The sequence below is a fragment of the Enoplosus armatus genome, chromosome 24 (genome assembly GCF_043641665.1).
Source record: "Enoplosus armatus isolate fEnoArm2 chromosome 24, fEnoArm2.hap1, whole genome shotgun sequence".
In the NCBI taxonomy this organism is placed as follows: Eukaryota; Metazoa; Chordata; class Actinopteri; order Centrarchiformes; family Enoplosidae; genus Enoplosus; species Enoplosus armatus.
In genome coordinates this window covers 969,017-982,499 of record NC_092203.1, presented here as the reverse complement: position 1 = coordinate 982,499, position 13,483 = coordinate 969,017, and the positions used below count along the sequence as shown (strand labels likewise).

General features: G+C 48.6%; 1 protein-coding gene across 1 annotated transcript; it reads left to right on the top strand.

Moving 5' to 3' along the window:
* Positions 1 to 370: 370 nt before the first annotated feature.
* On the top strand, positions 371 to 12,471 carry anos1a (anosmin 1a). The gene is made up of 15 exons (XM_070930929.1): positions 371 to 451; positions 1,280 to 1,561; positions 2,648 to 2,695; positions 5,978 to 6,043; positions 6,401 to 6,623; positions 7,812 to 7,996; positions 8,231 to 8,360; positions 8,527 to 8,732; positions 9,051 to 9,177; positions 10,235 to 10,342; positions 10,690 to 10,778; positions 10,895 to 11,066; positions 11,608 to 11,840; positions 11,947 to 12,088; positions 12,419 to 12,471. The coding sequence occupies exons 1-15, from the start codon at positions 371 to 373 to the stop codon at positions 12,469 to 12,471; spliced, it is 2,145 nt and encodes a 714-aa protein (XP_070787030.1).
* The last annotated feature ends 1,012 nt before the right edge of the window (positions 12,472 to 13,483 follow it).

The following is a 13,483-nucleotide window of genomic DNA, read 5'->3' as shown; positions in this document are numbered from 1 at the left end:
AATGACCAACCTCCTCCTTTTACGAGGTGTGTACCCCCATTAAGTGGGGTTCCCTCCAGTAACAAGTGCCTGGGAGCAGTGTGGAAATACCACTCAGCAGTCATTAAGGGAACATTTACAACAAGGGAATCACATTGTCATAGCTTTGTCCATCGTTTCTTGCCGGCTCCGATTTCTTTTTGAAGAACTTAATCGGTGCGATCTTAGTGTTAGTGGCCCGAACGGACGGCCGAGCCTCTGAATGACTCCTTTTATGACAGAGAGAGAGCACCACAGTGTGTGTGTGTGTGTGTGTGTGTGTGTGTGTGTGTGTGTGTGTGTAAATGCACTGTGGCTGGGGAAAAATAGGCATCTCGTTAAACGCTGCAGGATGCTCCAGCAGTGTGACCGGCAACCCGAGGAGGATCTCTTCAGAGTTTCCGACACCTCACGCTCTTTCTCCTGTCCCTGGGCAAGGAAACCCGGAAACCTGCCCCCCCCTGCCTGCTTATGAGCGATATGTTTGCGGTTACTTTTATAGAGGAGTCCATAAAAAACAACAACACATCGCCTGTGTCCCCCTCAAATTGGTTGCACTGAGGAGAAAACGCTCTCACTCTTCTGGGAAAAGTCCGTTCGCGATAGGCGGCGATTGACAGGCGGTTCACCCAATCGACTCGCCAAGTGCCTGCTCTTCTCCAAACACAGTCTCCAAGGTCTACAAGCCACCTGGCGCGTCAGGTTAAAGGGATTTGCCTCCCCAGATTTTGCTTTCACTGAAAGGCCATAAAGCGAGGATCAAGCCCGGTTTGAGTTATTTCGCTGACTTTATAAGCGAAAATTGCAAAAACTGTCGTAATGTTCTGACGGGCAACAATCCCCAATGATCATCCGTGACAGTTGGATCCGGCTCTGATTGCAGCGTCCCTCATGAAAATTCTGCTTAGGGCTCCAAAAAAAAAAAAAAAAAAAAAAGGTTTGGTCCAGACCTGGGATCTGCACACGGAACTCTCATTCTCATTTTTGTGTGTGTGTGTGTGTGTGTGTGTGTTGAGTATGTTGGGAAGTTGTGGCTATGAATCAGTTGGTTAGAGGCTGTGGGTCTCAGTGAACTCAGTGAACTAAAGCCTCTCAGCATCCTGACCCTAAAACTGAGCACGCCTAGATCTTATAGCTCCTCCCTTGGCTGTATAACTCGAGTTCAACTGGATTTTCCCATCAGATTACACCCCCCCCCCCCCCCCCCCCCCACCCCCCTCCAACCCCCCAAACCCCCACCCCGACTGCACTTGTTCCACAGCCACCACACGTCCCGGACGCGCGGAGGAAGAAGATGCTGGCCAAGAGCCGGGGTGCCGCGGCGAGACGCCTGCCCCTGTGGATCCTTTTCCTCTTCAGCTCCGGCGTCTCCGCCAGGCAGCAGCAGCACGACGACAACAACAACAACAACAACAACAACAACAACAACAACAATAACGACGACGACGAGTCCTGGTGGTCCGAGAGCGTCTCCAGGGCGAGGTGCGCGTCCCGGTGCCTCAGCTTACACCGCGTCGAGGGACGACTGGCCACCCCGCTGCAGGTGAGCGCGCAGGCTTTTCTCATAAAGTAGGGCTTCTAATAAAGTCTAATACATTTCAGAAAATGATAATAATCAAGGGCCAAATAATAAATGAAGTGTATTTAGACAGTTATCAGCGCTGGCAAAGCCTTATATTATTCCTTTTAATTAATATAAAATCACTTTATTGTAAACTTTTGTTTCAATATATAATATGGCGCAATGTGGCCCGGGTTGGTGGCAATGTAAAGTTCAAGTTTCTTGATCCCTCCGCGGGGACATTTGCATTGGATAGTGCACTAGAGACATAAGTAGAAAATCCAGATATGATCAATAAAAACAATAAAGACTGTTATATATATAAAAAAAACAAATTTAAAAAAAGCTACTAAAACTAAAAAAACAACAACAACTGTTACAAATTAGAAATGAAGGTAAAGGGATTATACTGTATTGCACCCACCACTTCCACTGAGTCAAGGGGGGGGGGGGGGGGGGGGGGTCTCTGAGTCTCCCTCCTGAGTAGGTAGAGTCCGCTCTGGTCCTCCTTGTGCAGCGCCCTTCATTACAGCCTTTAGGATATTAGAAAACACTGAGGTCAGCAGTCCAAGTCCCCCCCCCCCCCCCCACCACCACCACCACCATATTTTTGTCATGTGAATTCTTCCTTTCCTTCTTCATAACCGTTCAATTACCTCATTCATTCATTCATAATAATAATCTGAAAAGACTGGTATTGAAATCAAATATGTAATAGGCCATTTAGGTCAGCACCTTATGTTCATAATAAGTTAAAAAAAAAATTTTTTATGAACGTTATTTGCTCGCTTATGGGTATAACTGAGCTTCTTAGCGTTTCAGCGAAGCCATTTACACCCAAATGGGCCGCTGAATGGCACTGGTCAAAAAGTCATGTGCCACGAAGGACACCAAGTCCCACAAACTGGAGAGAACAAAAAAAACGACAACAGTAATTTGTCTTAAATACACAGAAAAATAACAACTCTGTTGCCTGCCGCTGAGCTGCGACAGCACTGCAACCTGTAATTACGCTTACTAATTTTTTAATAATTCATTTGCGCTTTTCCCTCTTATTCTCCCTTCCAGAGTAGTGGATCCCTGGGCTGGTGTCAGAACCATAAACAGTGCGCAAAGGTAGGCAACCAGTGGCTCCCAGACGTCCTTGTGGTCTTTTTCTTTCATCGCGTTAAAGTTCAAGGTGGGGGGGTGTTGCGTATTTCTTTGAAAATGCAATATGATGAAAGTGCACAACAACCAATGGAAAACGTTGCTGCACCTTCAAGCTGGAGTGCGGGACTTTTACGTATAAGTGATCATTTTAAAGACAGGAAGTCCCTGTTTCTGATTCTACCGCCAACTTTGTGGAGTGAAGATAAACGGATCGGATGAGCCCGGCGCTACCCCTTCAGTGGCTTTTAGCTCGGAGAGCCCTCCGAGTTGCACTCCTGTTTTTAATGGCGGTTAATCGTGAAGTGCGGAGCCGCCCTCGACAGCGTAATGTGAAATCAACGCTAAGGAATATAACTGCAATTATAACTTTTAGTTAAATAATATGGATGGAATTAAAGTGATAGTAAGGCTCACTCATACATAAATTAGTACAGATTAGATATATATATATATTAAAATGAACAACACTCTTTAACTCTTTGCTGTCACTATCAGGGTTTGGTTTTGTTTTTTTTTCCACCTGATACCTTATTCTAGACTTGAAACTTTCACTAATGCGGCAACCACCCCCAGTATCGATACATCCCTGTCCAGGTCTTAAACTCCTGATGAGAGGCCCGCGGGAGCTTGGCGAGACAGCCCATTTGGCCCCATGTCGTCCTCGCGGCCCCCGGCGGTAAATGAGTGCTCGTTAATCCCTCTGTCACCATCTCTTCCGGGCAGACAGCCATTTGCAAGTGCCAGAGTTGATTAGCAACACACTCCCACGCGGCACGGTTCAATTCATGTCTTTAAAAAGAGCTCAAGACACCACCGCTGTAGCACTGGAGACACGGAGGGACGCCGGCGTCTTAGCTCACAACCTGGACCATTGAGGGCGCCGTCACGGCCTTCTTTCAGTAGCACTTTGGCAGCCGTTGGTGGACTTCCAATACGCCGCACGGCCTCGTTGCGACACCCTCTCCTCTCACGCCTCCGAAAAGCATGGGAGCACTCGTGAAATCATTTACTTGCAGTTTCGTTCCCGGTGAAAAGCAAGTCAAAGCAGTCAGCTTTGTTTGTGGTATAGTGGAATGGGATACGTGATTTAAGCTTGAAATGGAGCGGAAAACTAGCTGACTGATGAGGGTGGGGGTGTCAGTCTAGATTAGCGGATGGGTTCTCCCGTGGAGACCGGGAGAGGGGAGATTGGAGATGGCAGGGCTGGCACAGGGCTATCAGACATGCTTCAAAGAGTCTTCACTGCATAGCAGGAAGAGCTGTACCCCACGTGCGCTGTGCAGTCCATTGGGCTGCAGCTTCTTTCCCTCCTCCCCGCTCTTAACCCTGCGGTGGTGCACAACACTGACTCGGAGGCAATGCAGACACTAGAGAAAGCCCCTGAAGCAACATTCCGCCAATAATCCCCCACTGCAAACACCTCGCACCTCGCATTGCCTCAAATATTTGTCGTCTCTGCGTCGCCAGTTCACGAGTTATTGACCAAAACACAAAGCGTTTCGTAACTGTCTGCAAGGCGAAGCTATTGGAGCCACGCTTGTTTATGTCGTGCGCATGCTTGTGGAGAACTTTTGTACCAAGTTTAATTTGATTTATGTTAAATACTTGTGCAGCACTCGGGCGCATGTCCAACTTTCCCGAAGGGTTGTGCCGCCGGGAGGGTTTTCGTCTGAAGCCCGGTCTAAAGTCAAAAAGTCCTGGCCCGTTTTTTAATTCCCAGTCCGTCGCTGGCGGGCGAGAGACTTGGCACGATACCATTGGCTATTTCATTCATTCAAATGTCCATACACGCTGCGCACAAACCCAGCAAGGGTGACCATGGGGCATGGCCTGTAGGACAGCACTCATCTTGGGAGATAGGGGCTCAACTCAACCTTATCCTAAGTCCACACCCGGTAGAAAAGTAGTAGCTCACATTGTGAACCTTTGTTTTTCTATGATCTAGTTTCAGTTCACATGCTTACGCTGAAGGTACCTGGGCAGAGGTTATAGTAGACCCCAGTTGATAAGAACCACACCCCCGACATGGTACCACGGCAGCAGGTGCCTATTTTCTCCTCTCTAAGACAATAAATATGAGTATCCAAACGCCTCGTAACGTATTCTCTGCAGACCTCGGGGTTTACAGAGTTTACAGCGCCTTCTCTGACTTTCAGACGACTTGCTCCCTCTTTGCGACGCCGCTGCGCATTGCCCTCCTCTTTCCCGCTGTTTCTCACCACGGCATGAAATTGCAATCAGCGTACACTCGCTCCCCTGGGCCGCCTGGTGACATGCTCCAGAAGGCTGGCCTACGCAAGAAGCGGCTGCGTCTCCCTCCTCCCTCCGAGGCGACTTCTCTCCCCCCGGCCAACTGAACCACCGGTTGAAACTTTTCCTTTTCCTGTGATCGTGATTCCTTGATGCCATAGATTTTTCACAGTAATTTAGCGTTGTGTCAGGAGTAGGATCTCCCTTCACTTGTGCTTCCCAGTAACCCCTCAGCTGGTCAATATTAAAGTTGTTTCCTGTGCTTACCCAGATTGATGCATCTAGCCAAGCTGATCATTCACTCCGTCATCCGGTCTAAAATGGTCCTGATAGCCCAAGTTGAATGTCGTCCCTTAATTTTGTACCAATTTGTATTTAGATGACACAGTAGCCTATTTTGGTTGTCTGAGCTTGTCACTGGCAAAAACAAGCACTCATAGTGGACGTACCTTTCAACGGTTGCAGTTGCCATCAATTGTGGACCAATTCCAAAAGTTTTGGGTAAAAAGGGCCCAGGCCGGAATCACCCTTTAAGGTGCCTAAACATGACCATTTATGGTAAGCTTTTCGTAAAATGGTTGTATGTAAATGTGATTTTGCGGAGACAGGGTTGCTTCGTCAGTATTACGGCCTTGCAACGTTGTTTCAGTGTTCGGTGTTTCACGTTCACTTTGGGCTTTTTCGGGCTGCCGATTGGACTGGTCCCGCGGGCTCCTTGCGCGATCCGTGATGCGCGCTCAAGGATTCCGTCTGACAGGGCGAACTATTAAAACCCACAGTCTGAACGGTTCATATTATTAGCAATGTAGGGTGGAGTTGTAGTCACCTGCAATGGAGCTGTTTGACTGGACGAACTGGCCTAAACAAGGGAAGCTGTCTGCCTTTTATTGTACTCTTGTCTCTCTCAATTTAGAGAGATCCACCTCAAAAATCTCCTTATTCGCATCTGACCGTAATCTGTGCCACTGCTCACACTCGTTGCCTTCACTTCCACAGTGCCTGGAGCCCTGCAGAGATTCCTGGGAGATAAAGCGGGGAAGCAATTGCCGAGAGCTGTGTGAGGTACGCCGCAGCCCTGCATGCTTTCGGTGCACTAGGGTCACGTCGAGTTTTATGAGATCAAAAGCGGCCTTTAGGCCATTAGGAACTACTGATTTAATGTGAAATCAGAACAGTAGAGCTGGATCGGAATGTTAGAGGTGATGGAGGTCCAACGCACACACCTCAACATTAATGGATCACAGGTTTTGGTTAGACACTCTGCATCAAACAATTGCCCTTTCAGTTACGTACTGTTAAAGCCCTGAAAGCCAACACAGTCCACGTTCAAATCAGAAACACTTAAAGGCCCAACGGTTAAATGTGAAAGAAGTGACCCGGCCTATGTTGCTAACCGGTCTCCCTTCCCACCCATCTTAGCGGGCGTTTCCCAAGAAGCACTGGGAGTGTGCGACCAGCTGCGAGTTCCTTCGGTCCGCGTTGGCGGTGAAGCAGGGCAGCTGTCCGCCTCCAGAGAGAGCCGGCGGCTTCGCGGCGGCCTGCGTGGAGAGCTGCGATTACGACCGAGAATGCCCCGCCCAGAAGAAATGCTGCTCCAACGGCTGCGGCCACACCTGCCAACCTCCCAAAGACCTCTACAAGGGTGAGTAGAGCACTGCAGTGATGGGACTTGATCCTCGAGTACTGTAGGTGCAGCACTCTGGTGGTGGTTTGGGTAGGGTTTAGGCACAAAAACAAATCTGCCTGGTTTGGAAAAGATCAGGGTTTTGGCAAAACTCGCCATAAATGAAAGGAGTTTTTCGTCATTTCGGCGAGGTCTGCTGAATCCAACCGAGGACACGACAAAGACAAATTGCCCTCTGGCTTGTGTGTCTTTCTTTAAACCTATCACAATCGTCTTGGTTAAAGCCCAGGATCCCGGTATGATTTTACAACTTTTACTGTTAAAGAAGACGAACCATAACTTGATTATCGGTGTCCTCGAGGTGAAGCCTACCTATACTTTAGATCTGGAGGAGACTTCATCCGGTGAGCCAGACCAAGCAGCACCCGACACCTTGAATGAAACCTGTATTGTCCGTAATCGACAGCACACTGGCGACACCTACTGGACCAATTTGGGGAATGCATACATACATAGAAGTGACTCCTACATTTGTTATTAAGCGCAACTTACTGTGACACACTTAAACTGCGGTAAACTTCTCGTCAACCTAAAAAAAATATGTCATCCCAGCCTCCCCCGGGGGGCCCTCGCTCAGATACATGAGATAATTCTTACCAACAAACAGGAGTCTGAGTCAGGTGGAGCTCGCCCTACTTAAGCCTCCGTCGTCGGAAGAGGGATCAAAGGGAGCCGAGGGGGGGGGGGGTGGCGGCAGATTCTGTGAGCTTGCAGCAGTATATGTTCAGGCCTCACTGATGGTGACAGAGATGATAGGAGAGGAATGATGGTGGGGCGGAGGGGGGGGGGGGGGGGGGGGGGGTGTCATTTTGCCTTTTCACCTTTTCTAATCACAAGAGTTCAACAAATATATTAGTTTGCTGACTCACCAGGCTGATATAGACCCTCTCTAAAACATCAGACACATCCGGATTTCTGTAGACCACCCAGTCACCCATCGAACCACAATCGCACACATCGTCACCGATAAATATTCCGTTCAGTTCTGGGAGGGATAAATGAATTCCAAGTGGCGTCACATCACATGAAAAAAAACGTTAAGTCAATTGCACGCTCACAAATCCCCCCCCCCCCCCCCCCTCAATTTGGTTATGTTCCGCTTTTGGCGGATGTACTTTTCATGGCACCGTGAAATGTCAACCCCAGGCACCCCTCTCAAGCCGAGGAAGGAGCTGGCCTTTGAAGAGCTCCCCTCCGGTCAGCTGGAGGTGCGCTGGTCGTCCCGCTTCAACATCTCTGCCGAGCCCATAGTCTACGTCCTGCAGAGGAGGTGGAACTTCGGCATCCAGCCCAGCGAGGACGCTGCCACCTCCTGGCAGGTGGTCGCACAGGTGAGTTCACCGCCCCCCCCCCCCAACACACACACAACTAGCCACAAACTGTGTTTGAATTTGAAAATCAAGTTTACTTTCTGAGACTGTAAGAGGACCGGCCAGATACTGAACTTTCTTAACAGCAGCAAAATCTTTTCAAGGCACACTGTTTTTTTTCTGCCCCCCCCCCCCCCCCAACATCAACGGGCTCTTGTGTCCCGCTCGCCTCCAACCTCCTGATCACCGCCATAGATCACCGAGCAGGGAGCGAGGCTCTCTGACATTCGTCCAGGTCGCTGGTACCAGTTCAGAGTGGCGGCTGTCAACACCCACGGGACCAGAGGTTTCACGACGCCCAGCAGACACATCCACTCCAGCCGAGGTCAGACACCCCCCCCCCCCCCCCCCCCCCCCCAGAGAAAGAGAGAGAGAGTGTTATACTATAATTATAAAAGGATAATTTGGGTTTTGTTGAATTATAACATGTGATAGTATGTAATATCCTGACTGCATGGGGATGAATGTTAACAGCGTCCCCTCACCCTCAGACCCCTCCAGTCCTCCAGCTCCCTCTGAGCTGAGAGTGGCCAACATGAGCTTCGGCCCCGGCAGGGCGGTGTCGGCCCGGCTCCGGTGGGACGCGCCGGCCGACCTGGACGTTCCCGTCCACCACTACAAAGTCAGCTGGAGCTGGACCGCAGTCGGACAGCCCTCCGCTTCGTCTCTGGCCAAGAGGAGGAAGACGGTCAGAGAGGTGAGGAAGATGAGTTTCGAATCGACCTCAGCACAGATGTACGTGATTACAGGAATAATACACAGACATGTAATACAGAGAAGGCCAGACTAAAACGGAAAAAAAAAGAAAAACACCTAAAGCAACTCGAATCAGAATCAGAATTTTAAAATAGTACATTTGGACAAATGGAATGGAACCAAACAACCGATTAAAACGCAGTAAGAAAGAAAACGTTAATTCGTCCACTCTTGGATAAAAGTAGCTTTTACTTTTATGTATACATATATACTGTATATATGTCTATTTACCTGTGTGTGTGTGTGTGTGTGTGTGCAGAGCCAGGTGGAGCTGGACAGCATGCGGTCGAACAGGAGCTACAGTGTGGAGGTTCAGGCCGTGTCCTACTGGGGAGAGACGCAGCTCAAAGGACCCCGAGCCGTCCTCCACTTCACCACACAGCACAGTACGTCCTGATGCGCAATTGAAAAAAAAAGTGGGTGGGGGGGGGGGGGGGGGGTTTGGGGTTTTGGGGTTTAAATATCTCAAAGACTTTGACGTTAAATCTTGAATCTTCCGCCTCTCAGAGCTTCTCTCCACCCAGACGCAACCTTGACCTTCGCACATTTGCAAACTTATCAGCATGGCGGAGCAGAAAAAGAAACACCTTTTTATAACTTCAATTCAAAATGTCAAGGTGTGCCTTTCAAAGTGGTGGGATGACATTGTATAAATGTTCCTTTGCAATTGCAAAAAAAAACGAATGCCGCAGTGAATACGTCATTGTGTGGTGGTTGCTGAGTAGAGAACTGAGTTTTAACAGTATATATTTATATAGTTTTTTTTTTTTTTTTTGGATATGATCCTTTGTCAGCCTGCTAAGATGAAAAGTATACATGTTTTCCAGCATTTTTTTGGTCCGGAAGGTGATTCGTTTGCGGATCAAGGCGCGTCTGGTCTGGAAGTTTTTTTGAACGGGCTTTTGGTTAGGTGCCTCAAATAAGGTCTGTGGTTGCACGCGAGCTTCAAGAGGATTTTCACGTTTTGTCCTACGTCATAAAACGCGTCAGTAGATACCCCCACTGGTGAAGTTTGAAGCTTTCGCGTGTCTTAAAAAAAAGGCGGGTTGCTCACAAGTGGCTAAGTGAGACTACAGGGGGTCCGCCTTTGAAGCCTCGTTGTGTTTATACTCTATATCTGCATATATAGCTCTATCTATCTATATTATATAGCGATGCTAACTTCTGGGTTGGTCATCCCAAGTCAATTTCTGCACAAAAATATCAAAATTGAACGTGCAGATTGCGAATTTATCATTTGTCATATCCTGAATATGGGCTCAATCAAAAACGGGATACCAGCGAGCATGTTAGGAATAACTCAGAGAGAGAGGGATTGCACTGAGGTAGTGGAACAGAGCCTGGACAGGAAGTGACGTCAGGGCTTTTCTTTTTCGGATTTTTACTAAATGCTCTAATTTGGAAAATCCGCGAAAGGTTCATTCTGTTTTGTCTGTTTTGAAGCCACCAGCGCCGCTCCGAGAAACCCTGCAGGTGACACTCTGGATGTGGGGACGCCATTCTACCAGGAGGGGCAGCTCCGGGTTCACGTTTACTGGCAGCGCAGCGCAGGTACTTAACAATTATTGTCGTATGTATTAAGTCCTTGCTCTTCAGACACTTGAACGGAAATAAGCGTGGGAGTCGGGGGGCTCTGATGTGTAGAGACAGTAAACGTCTGCTTCAGAACTCTCTCGCCTTACTCAAGAGGCACAACGCCCATCCATCAAACATTAATACTGCATAAAATGCAAAATTATGAGCACTGGATCCTGGACACTGGATGTTAGACCAGTTCGTATAACCAGTTCATATAAACACTTATCTACGTAGAAATGAATTCTAAGATCAGGGTTTGCCCGAGGAGTCGGTCTCATCGGGACAGTTTTTTTTTTTTTTTGCTCTTGTTGTTTGTGTAGATCCATCGGTTGAATTCTACAGAATCCAGTGGGGACCAGAGCATTGTGGACACAACCAGACCAGACCCATGGAGAAGACCATCGCACAGGTAGCTTATTAAAGGTCCCATATTGTAGAAAGTGAGATTCCTGCAGGTTGACGGAGGATGCAGTGCGCGTGGCGAGAGCCGGTCTTATGATCATTTCCTGTCTCCGTCTGGTCCAGGAGAGCTTTGTCAGCCTGCAGGGCTTGCTCTTCTCGTGTAAGTATAAAGTCCTTCTGCGGCCAGTCAGCAAGACGAGTCGTCCCCTGGCAGAAAGCGCCAGCTTCTTCACTCCGTCCTGTGCCGCCATCCAGGCCAAGAGTCCGAAACCCATCGCCTGTCCCGGAAACAAAGGTGAGGGCAACTGGAACCACATCCAAAACGCGTGATGTGGTTCTTTTGACTTTCAAGTCAAAGTGGTGGTTTATTTTATTTAGAGAAGTCTGTATACCTGGACACTTTTTTCCTGAGCCCATTTTCACATTTCATGTAAAACTACAGAAATATAGCCAAAAAACCCCCAAAATGGCTGCAAAGCCTCCATCGCCAGCAGTTGCATACAATCAATAAAGTAACTGACAGTTAATAAAGCAATTGCTTGAGCTTAAGAATCTCCTGTATCTTAGCTAGAGGTTTACGAGACGTGTCGTTCTTTCCTGTTTGTATCTGGCTTCACTCGTTAACAAGTGCAGTAAATCGCTAATTTAGTTGTTATTTCCATTCGAAATAGGTGTAAAATGGGACCAAAGTGCTACACAAGGCAGAGAGGAAGTAAAATAAAAAGTAAAGAATGCATGCAAGAACAAATCACAGGAAGAAGAAACATAAAATGCTAATACAGCCTACAGAGTTCACCACTAGTCTCCATTTCATCTCCTGGATGTGCTTCCTCCAGCAGTGTCCCCCCAGAAGGTCCTGGTGAGGGCCGCCAACCTGACAGCGTCCTTTGAGGTCCGGGGCGGCAACGTGACGGCCATCTTTAGCTGGGATTTGTCCACAGCCCAACCCCACCAGCGGCTGACCGGTTACCAGGTGACCTGGGCGGAGGTCATCCCCACCAACCGCCACCACAACAACAACAACAGGCTGGCGCACAGCCTCATCTCCCAGTCCCAGATCCTACCCCCGGTCAGTGCTGTTACAAACGGTAGTGGTATGTAAATCTTGAGTTTGAAACCCTTGAACAGAACCGGGCTCTGCTTAGGCAATGTCCTTTCCCCCCCTCTCTTTTCAGGATGGGAGCGTTCTGGTTGTGTCAGGCCTGCGCGCCACCAGTCTGTACAGGCTAGAGGTCCAGGCCTTCACAGCGGAGGGTGAAGGTCCCGTGACTAGTCGAACCTTCCAGACTCCCGGACACCAAAGCACCCTGAAGCACAGTAAGGAAAGAGAGAAACTGACCTGTCCCGGTGTGTACCCCTACCCTTTCGCTAAATGTGACCTGGGACAGGCTCCCACACACTCAATGCGTTCAACGCACACCATCATACCTGATTAGACCTCTCAGCACCGTGTGGAGGATCTGAACAGAGGTCAGCCAGAATAACGGAAAACCCCTGTGTGGGGGTTTTAAGGGATTTAAATGTCCTTGTTTGGTTCATGGCCACAAAAACAATATGATTATTTGGATTTTCTACATGGTAAGGTGCACAAGTCGGTAGAAGATAACACCGATAACCCCTGCAAATGTCTCGTCTCCCCTCATCCAGGGCCCAGGCTGAGGAAGCGTCACCCTAAGCAGCCGACCTTCGAGAGGCACTGAGCCCCGACAGCCAGCCAGCCCAATCAGCCTGCATGAATCAAGTCTCCCGTCGCCTCAGGACCACCAAGAATCCACGGAGCAGCGGCCACTGATGACAAGCCTCGTCCGCCTCATCATCGATACGAATTCGCCTCAATCCAGCATCGTTGTCCCCATGTGGTTTAGTGTTGCTCCTTAACCCTTATGTTTTCCGTGTGGGGTCCAAGGGACCCAGGGTCTGAGAACTGCCTGCAAACGTGGTTGTGAATTTGAATTTCCTGCGACAGACGCAAAAGTTCTTTTTGTTTGTGGTCAGCGTGATCAGCCCTTTCTCCTCCTGGTGAGCGCAGCCCATAAAGGTGCAGTTGTGTGTATCAGTGAACAGAAAACCCGAAATGGATCGAGGCTACGGCGACACCAAAGGTTAGATCCAGAAGTCGCTGTCACATATAGCTGCCAACAAAAAAAAAAAACCCCACCATAAATGATGAGTTTCTATTACATCTTTATCATTTGGCGCTTAATCAACAGTGATTGGAAGTGTAGTGCATTTGATTGATGGATACGGACGCTGAAGACGTGCGGCGCACAGTTTGACTGCACAATCTGACCTCGGGACGAAGGAAGCGAACCGGTACATGCGGTGAAGGGTGACTGGGTAATGGTGGGCTCACTCGGGTGACGAGCAAAAGGAGGGAAACTCCGAGGACGTCTGAAGGGGCAAACTGTAACAGAGGGTTAAGAAAATATAGTATAAGTAAAAAAAAAAAAAAATCTATTTCAAATGCTGTGAATCTGGATATGCACCCCTTGCTATTAAATTCTCTGTTTGCTCTCTAATCAGGAAGTATTTAGGTTTGATAACCCAGCCCTGACTCCCTGTTGTGCCGTTACAAAGTCCTCTTGACGGAATTGCATGCAAAACACCCAAATGTTTAGTTTGTCATTGAGTGTTACCGTCAGGATTATATGTTGTTTAGCAAATGACATGTAGCTCCCACGTACTCATAAATGCTATTTATTAGTTGTGGCG

Excerpts from the sequence above, each read along its gene's own strand:
- anos1a (XM_070930929.1), top strand. The coding sequence starts at position 371 with ATGCTCCAGCAGTGTGACCGGCAACCCGAGGAGGATCTCTTCAGAGTT. Across the intron at positions 452-1,279 it reads GCTCTTTCTCCTGTCCCTGG|CCACCACACGTCCCGGACGC; the intron begins GCAAGGAAACCC and ends CTTGTTCCACAG. Across the intron at positions 10,779-10,894 it reads TGGAGAAGACCATCGCACAG|GAGAGCTTTGTCAGCCTGCA; the intron begins GTAGCTTATTAA and ends CGTCTGGTCCAG.